We start from the raw sequence: 8,369 nt of genomic DNA on the forward strand, positions 1-8,369 counted from the left end.
ATGTTAAACGAGCAATCTCTGAAGAGCATTGAACCTGGTCCAGCAAATTATGTACTGGACCTGGTCTGTTTATGCAGTTATATACTACGAGTACGTGGAGAACACCATTATTATGTTGCTTGACATGTCAGGCGATGTTATAAACACAGCATAATTAAGTGCAATTTATCTGGTACTAAAATAAGCAGTACAAAGTGACGTGATAGGCCTCAATCGGGCTCAGAAATAATTAAACTTCCGATTGTCAAGTAATAAAAGTAATTAAGTGTGAGTTAACTAATTCGGTAGCCCTTCATCATTTGGATAATAATAGTGGCAGATGTTGTCAAGATGACGGATTCGAGTATGTTGTTGTTCTACTTTATAACATCCTCGAGAATAATCAATAAAATAGCCGCATACATCTTCCAGATACAAAAGCCGGGGTCATCCTCCTTCTCTAAAAAAACTAATTTGGTAGCCCGAGACCCAAGGCACCAGGAGCCGACCGGTTCATCATTTTTCTTTGAAAGTCACCGGTGCCCGTAACAATTGTTTTAAGTGTTTCTTAATCAACGTAACTACTCTCTTCGTTTGAAATTAACTGTCGCAGAAATGGATATATCTAGACGTATTTTAATTTTAGGTACATCGATTTTTGAGATAAGTAATTCCGAACGAAGGAAGTATTGTTTAAGTGATCGCCGCATTGTTCTAGGTACTACAAGACGCCGTATGTGCCATGCGACCAGCCCAGTTGCAGACGCACGCGCGGGGACGAAAGCAGGACGTTTCCGTCCGTACGTTTGTGTACGTACGCTCGTAGTTGAGCTCCTTAATTAATACTGTCAGGATTAAGTAAACAAACTGAGTGCGGAGTTGTTTGTTCTTTTATTTATAAAGGATGAGTGCGTAGCTGGTTCACTGAACGTCCCGCCGCTGTCTCCAGTCTTTTAACCCCGGCTCGCCTCATCGCTTTAACCAGGGTGTTTTATTACTTTCGAAAAAACTACTATAAGAGATAGGTAATGGCCACTGGACGATCCCTATCAAAGTATCAAGGACCAAGGAGATAGCGACGCTCCACTGGGAAGAAAAACAATAACGTAACATCAAATGCATGGGTGAAGGAAATATAACTCTGGTTTTTCTTTTGGGAGATGCCAGTCGCCCGAGGACACGTACGTGCGGTGCGGTGCCGGTCAGGTCAAGCGCACAAGCACGGTGGCGGAGTGGAGTGGAGTGTAGTGCAGTCGGGTTGGGCACGTAACAGGCCATCGACGGGACAGGGATCGTGAGTTGTTTTCTCACTCGGGGAGTTGATCGCACTTGGCATAACCAATACACCACTAGCTAGGCACTAGCTCGTGTGGGCATGTCTGAATTTGTTCATAGCAAAATTGCACGTACTGCTTACCTAGGTTTGTAGCGTTAGGAATATTATACAAAGATGAAAAAAGGGTTACGCAAGAAAAATACAAAGATGAAAAAAGGGGTGGACAACTGTTGACCAGCTTGTGGAGTGAGGGATGGATGGCAGCCATTACCAGATGTGGATAGCGACCACGTACGTTCGTGTGGAGGCGGCATCGGCATCTTGAGGCGATAAGCCAAATCACCCCCATCTTCTAACCCAGAGCGTGCTTATCACGCCCTTTAGCATAAGCGGCGAGACATCCTACAGCAGTAAGCGGCATTATTCTCTCCGCAGAAAGCCCGCCCTGCACCGTTGGATATACCTTGCGTGTCGCTGATTTATATTCCGATCTGTAACCACCATGCATTGCATGCATGCGTCGACCGTTCATCGATCGATCGATCTCAGCAGGAAATTTCGTCACAGGATCAATTCGATCGGTTCTGAAGGGGCGTTCACTAGTTCTGGCCAGAGTCAACAGCCATGGTGGGCGGTGTGTCACGTTGTGATCTGCACATTTGCATGGCCACATCAAGCCGGGGAAAGCGGCACGATACGCTGCACATCCCAACCGACGAACGAATCCGCCGGGAATAGTAGGAGCGTAGCGGTAGCTAGGAGGACCACCTCGCCGCCGTATCATCAGGCCGGCCGGCACAAGTGAAATGCCATTGCTTTTTCTGTGCAATCCGATGCCCGTCTCCAGGCCAAACACCGAGCAAGTGTACATTTTGGTACTACGGTTCCATGATGAAAATGTGCTCAGCTGAAAGCTCCATGTTAAAGCGTCAGAAGCTCGATCCGCTAGACAGTGGGGGTGGGGGATTTGGCTGGTCCCAAAGATGAAGTCAAAGCGTCAAAGAGAAGGAGAATAAGAAAATCAAAAGAGAGAGAGAGAGAGAGAGAGAGAGAGAGAGAGAGAGAGATCAAGAAAGCAAACAGCACATGCATGACTCCTCTAGAACTGCTTTGTACTGGCGCAATCAGTGCATACACTGAGAATTTATCTTTTCTGATGAAGCAAATGTGATCTTCATGTGTCTGCGCCTCTTGATGGCCCGAGTGCATGCATGTACCTCCTCTTAGGTGCTGGTTAATCAATCAAAACAACAAAGAGTGTGACTAGGTCTCGGTCGACTGAGACTTAACCAAGTCTTAATCAAGTGACATACTGATATATAAGAAAAAAAGAAAAAAACTAAAAAGAATTTTCTTTTTACGAATCTCCATGCAAAATCAAAGAAATGTAGCATCGATTGAGACATAACGAAGTTTCAGTCTGACTGAGACTTAGCAAAACTCAAACAATAAAGCTCTCTCGTATCCTTGCCAAAAACATGATCATTATCCGGTGGTCGTCCGCAAAACATATCCTACTAGATGCTGCTTACACACAACAACAACTGGGAGATCTCGTCTCAATGAGATAAAGTCACACGTGAACGTGATGATGCCCCTCGAAAGAACAAGGAGCTGCATACGAAAAACATGGCCATCATCATACTGTCCACTTACCTCGCAAAATGATGTTACTACTACTACCGCTGCTACTACTACCAGTTGTTTACAGTTACAGAAAATACAGCTCAAAAGAATTTCTTGAAGTGGTGCGATTCACACATGGAAGTGCTGGAGAAGAAGGCACAAGATGAACCCGGATAGGATTCGCTGCGGTTTGCTCATCGGAGGCGGTGGTGCCTTTGAGACGCTTCCGGCGGGGCCATGCGTCGGAGAAACCTTGGGGAGCGTGAAGGACCCTCCGTGCTCCGACGACTTCGGCGGGGGCTCCGCCATGACGCCGCCCGCTTCTGCGGGCACGGGCGCGGATAGCGGGGCAAGAGAGGTCGAGTAGTCGCGGTTCACCGTCGTCGGTGGGTCTGTGAGCAGAGGAACTTGGTGCGGTCCTGCACCGTATGAACTGTCAGAAAAAGGAGATATGCGAAGATAAAAACTGGCTGTGATGATCGGATGAGCTAGTAAAATTTAAGAGCATGGAACATAGAACAAAGTGTGTTGTTTCCGGTGTTTCAGTTTGAAGATCTCGTGAGTTTTCAGGTGTGCTGTTTAGAACTGTGTAAACTTTGTTCATGGTTAAAGCTTTACTATATTCATCCAGAAAAAAGATATGTTGGTCACTTCAGAAGTGCAACTGCATGTAACCGCGATGCAATGTGCAACAGAAGTTGTGTGAATTTAGTTGCAACATTTGCTCCTTTTTGTGTGTACTAATGATACAGTTTGGACATTGCCACACAAATTGTGGAGTCTTTCGTATCTACAGATAGATTCTGGGGATACAGTTTGCACACTGCAGTGGATGCTTTGAAAGGGCAGTGTCAGTTGCATGGAGCGTTCGGGTTCAGAACGGAAATTGCCAGGCTTTTTCCTCTAAAATGCAAGCATTTTCGAATTGAAACCTTTTTTTCTAATGCTTATAGTTTGCGCGTAGTCTATCACATAGTTTGTGCAGAGTCTACAATGGAGGAATGGAATGCTGTCACAGCCTTGGGTCTGAATCTGAAGACAGAGGATTACAGCAACACGAGTTACCTGGGCATGTCGGTTGAAGACCAGTGTCCAGCCTGCGAATTAAAAGGTAAGATACACCAATCTTGATTGCAGAAAACAGCAATAAACTGAAAAGCGTTCTGAAACACATTGCTTACAGTGTTGTAATAGTCCCATTGACAAAACCTCCATAGCTGCATGAAGAGACATTGCAGCCTGCATTTGTGGCGTGGGTGCTCGCGTTGCCGAGCAGCACATTGCTGTTACTGCACTGCGTGCTCGGGCATGATCCTGACAATGAAGCCGGTGTGCAATATAAACTGGCACAGAAGGAAAGACAGGGGTTACAGCAATGATCCATAATATATTTCGTCAGTAATGGCTTTGTGAACTGACAAGTTGTAAGCTGAATTTTACTTTAGATTGCCCGGCCCACAGCTGCACTGCACACAGTTGCCTGCGGTAAGTGCATAGGTTCCATTTGCCACCAGCAGTCCATGGTCTGAAGCAGTCTTTGGAAATGATGATGCACATGCTGGACATAAAGATAAAGGATGACCATCATCAGAAAAAAGATTAAGCAAATGCTGATGTTCAGAAAAGAGCAAACAAAGGTCTGTTCAGCTGTGGAGTCGCAGAATCAGTAATCGGTAAAAGCAGAGCATACAAAAACAGAGATGCAACTTGAAGAATTGAGTACACTGTGTAATAGGTTGCTTATGTTATCCCATGGATACACACTTTTGAACCTCAAACATGATTGAAAGGGGATAGATCAGCAATTCATCATATACTGAACAATGTGCTAGTGAATATCTTATTCGCGGCTCGAAGGTCCGTATCAATCACCTGCTATGTACATTTGAGAAAACTTATGCAATGGACCACAATGTCATACTCCCTCCGTCCCGAATTACGCATTTTAGTGTTGGATACTCGCTCTGATCCATATTACTTGTGGATCAGAGGGAGTGCATCCGTATCTAGACAAAGACAAGTAATTTGAGACGGAGGTAGTAATAGTATACAAAAGTATTAACTCCTGACCTGAATGCATGCATTTCGGCCTTTCCCAAGCAGTGATAGTTAACTGAAAGTGCCAAATAAATAAAAACTCTGCTCTACTGTACGTGTCCAACAGTGCCATCATTAACAGAACTTCGGTGGGCACATGACTCTCATAGTTAGAAAACTGAGGCCATTTCATACTACATTCCATTTCAAAGCAATGCAGCATGACGATCTCATCTAGTAAACCGAGATCACTGACACTCCTAGTAAATGAATCAACTAAATCATCCGTGTAAAATGTGTGTGGCATGTGCATGAAAAGAGCAGCAGTTTGATCACGCGTAGTACTTACCTGGCAATGGGATGGCGAGGATGTCGCCCGGCGCGGCGACGGGGCTGCCCATGGCGTTGACGTTCATGACGTCCGTGACGGTGGTCTCGTAGGCGGCCGCGACGGCGGGCACGGTGTCCCCGACCTGCACCACGTAGGAGAGGTACACGGCGGGGAGGTTGCTGTCGGTGGAGTTGAAGCAGACGCAGGGGAGCGGCACGACGAGCCGCTGGCCCGCATCGAGCGGCGCGTCGGCGTCGGCGTCGGCGAGGCCGTTGGCGCCGCGGATCTGGTCGGCGGAGGCGAGCCCCGCGAAGACGACGTCGGCGACGGTGGCGAGCGTGTCGGCGGGGCGCGCGGCGTAGCGGACGGCGACGGACTTGCGGACGCCGTCGGCGCAGGCGCAGCGCGTGGGCACGCGGAGGAAGAGGCCCATGGGCAGGATGCGGTGCGCGGCGCCCGGGGCGGCGAAGTCGAGCGCGTTGGCGGCGAGGAGCGCGGCCGGGTCGGTGGCGAAGAGCGCGGCCACCTCGGAGACCTTCATGTCGGCGTAGAGCGTGTAGCCCAGCAGCGCCGGGCAGGAGTCCGACCCCGAGCACGGCTCGATCGTCGTCTTCGCCTCCGACGCCACCACGACGATCGCGACCATCACGGCCGCGGCGAAGATGGCAGACAGCCCCATCGTCGTTCGTTCCCGAGAGATGCCGCTTGCTTCCTTCCTCGGGCCGTGGAGCTCACTGACGACTGAGGTGAACTGTGCGGCTCGTGACTCTGCGAGAGAGAAGCGTAGTAGTGGCAGCATGCATGTGTAAGCTGCGCAGCCGAGGAAAGCAGAGCAAATCGATGGAGGCGTGGGCTGCTTGTCAGTGGGAGCGGCGGGGCTGGCGCGTCGGTGCTCGTGAGCAATGGCGGGAGGATCAGGGGAGCTTGTTTGCTTTTGGCAGCGCTGGGAATCTGTGCCAAAACCATGGGAGGAGGGAAAGGTGGCAGAGAGACCGCCACTCGGTTGCTTTGCCGTTTGGCTCCATGGCCGGTGGGGCTCGGCGGTCCTCTGGTCCCATGGGTCGGTGATAGACGACGGCTTTGCGCGAGGTTGCCGAGAGCTCCGGTTTTTCTTCATTTTGAAAAGGAAGAGGTAACCATGTAACGGCTCGGTAGCGGAGAGAATGGCGGTGGCTCGCCGGCCGGCAAGCAACCAAATCCGCAAATGTTGCATCCTAAGAGCAACTCCAACGCGCCGCTCAGACAGACCGTGGGCTTGATCGTTTTTAGTCTGTTTGGGTTGGCCGTTCGTGACAGCCAAACCGCCGGTCCATATTTGCCTGTGTGACCGGCTTGACATCGTTTTTTAACAAATATACATAAATTTTTGCATAGTTTCACAAGCAAACAAAAATAGCATAGTTCCACAACCCAAACAAATATATCATAGTTTACAAGCTGAATAAAAATTAAATTGTCTCAAATACATTTAAAAAAAATACATCTACCGGTTACCAACATGAACCCATATATACTCAAACAAATCATCGGACACTCTGTATGCAATCATCCGGATAGCTGCAGTGCATCTTCGGTAAGATGAGAAGCCAATCTTTCCAAGGGCACCCTCCTTGCACTCGAAATACTTATCGTATCCAATCACCCCTTCTCGATTACGGTTGGAAACATGTCTAGCCATACGGAAACGCCGCCGGAATTGGCGACATTTGAACAGTGGGTTGGTTGTGTCAAAGTAGTCCTTCCAAAGAAGGAAATGGTTGCTCTCTCGATTGCAATTCATCGCTGGAGTGTGCCCAGGATCGAGCCCCGAAACAACGGTCGCTACCTATTAAGGTGGTCATGGACCAACACAGCAGCCGCCATATCCTCATCCTCGAATAAGGAATCATCGAAGTCGCTGAGAAAATTGTGGAAAAAGAACTCGTCGGCGGAGTCCATTTGTACCTTGGGGCAAACTGCCGAACAACTTGCGGGCGTCATTGAAGAAGCTGGTCGGCGAAGAGACGCCCTCCTCCCTTGGACTAGGTGGCTAGCCTGGCGGTGATCGACGAGTCTGTGGGCAGAGAAAGAAGTCGGCTGCACGGTGGTCAATGAGTCGGTGGCCAGCACGTCCGCGTCCGCCGCCAACATTGAGGGAAAGTAGAGCTTGGATCCCACGAAGGCCACCGCCAGCGCGTTGCCGGCTTGCACACCTGGTGACTTGCTCGGTTCTTCAGCATAGACCATCGTCAACCCCCGCCTGGGCTCCACTAAAGCGGAGGCGCCCCTTCCCCTTTGGCTGAATCACCCTCTTTGCCACTCCGATGAGTGACGCAGCCGGAAATACGAAAGATACTAGGTAAGACTATACCTCAGGGGCTCTCGGTAGTCCAGTGAGCGGTCTGCCGGACATGGGGAAGACAAAGGGATCCGTCGTGGCCGACCGTAGACTAGTGTAGTGTTGTTGGGGAACGTAGCAGAAATTTAAAAAATTTCTACGCATCACCAAGATCAATCTATGGAGTCATCTAGCAACGAGGGGAAGAGGAGTGCATCTACATACCCTTGTAGATCGCGAGCGGAAGCGTTCAAGAGAACGGGGTTGATGGAGTCATACTCGTCGTGATCCAAATCACCGATGACCGAGCGCCGAACGGACGACACCTCCGCGTTCAACACACGTACGGTTGGGAGAGACGTCTCCTCCTTCTTGATCCAGCAAGGGGAGAGGAGAGGTTGATGGAGATCCAGCAGCACGACGGCGTGGTGGTGGAAGCAGCGGGGTCTCGGCAGGGCTTCTCCAAGCACCAACGAGAGGGAGAGGTGTCATGGAGGGAGAGGGCGGCGCCAGGGACTTGGGTGCGGCTGCCCTCCCTCCCCTCCACTATATATAGGGGCCAGGGGGGCGCCGTCCCCTCTAGATCCCATCTAGATGGGGGGCGGCGGCCAAGGGGGTGGCTTGGCCCCCAAGCCAAGTGGAGGCGCCCTCCACCCCTAGGGTTTCTAACCCTAGGCGCGGGGGGAGGCCCAAGGGGGGCGCACCAGCCCACCAGGGGCTGGTTCCCTTCCCACTTCAGCCCATGGGGCCCACCGGGATAGGTGTCCCCACCCGGTGGTCCCGGTACAATACCGGTGACCCCG

At 50.3% G+C, this 8,369-nt stretch overlaps 1 protein-coding gene across 1 annotated transcript; it reads right to left on the reverse strand.

Annotated features, from left to right (window-relative positions):
- Positions 1–2,722: 2,722 nt before the first annotated feature.
- On the reverse strand, positions 2,723–6,201 carry LOC125512620 (lysM domain-containing GPI-anchored protein LYP6-like). The gene is made up of 5 exons (XM_048677720.1): positions 5,268–6,201; positions 4,322–4,439; positions 4,063–4,224; positions 3,947–3,978; positions 2,723–3,300 (listed from the first exon to the last, which is right to left on the reverse strand). Exons 1-5 carry the CDS (start codon positions 6,046–6,048, stop codon positions 3,011–3,013), a joined length of 1,383 nt encoding a protein of 460 aa, XP_048533677.1. The 5' UTR covers positions 6,049–6,201; the 3' UTR covers positions 2,723–3,010.
- Positions 6,202–8,369: the final 2,168 nt, after the last annotated feature.

Source organism: Triticum urartu, chromosome 6 (assembly GCF_003073215.2).
Source record: "Triticum urartu cultivar G1812 chromosome 6, Tu2.1, whole genome shotgun sequence".
Classification (NCBI taxonomy): domain Eukaryota; kingdom Viridiplantae; phylum Streptophyta; class Magnoliopsida; order Poales; family Poaceae; genus Triticum; species Triticum urartu.

Coding starts and splice junctions, on each gene's coding strand:
- LOC125512620 (XM_048677720.1), bottom strand. CDS start 6,048: ATGCTGCCACTACTACGCTTCTCTCTCGCAGAGTCACGAGCCGCACAG. Junction 4,440..5,267: donor CCTCGCCATCCCATTGCCAG/GTAAGTACTACG, acceptor CTTTATGTCCAG/CATGTGCATCATCATTTCCA. Junction 3,301..3,946: donor TCTTCAACCGACATGCCCAG/GTAACTCGTGTT, acceptor CATACGGTGCAG/GACCGCACCAAGTTCCTCTG.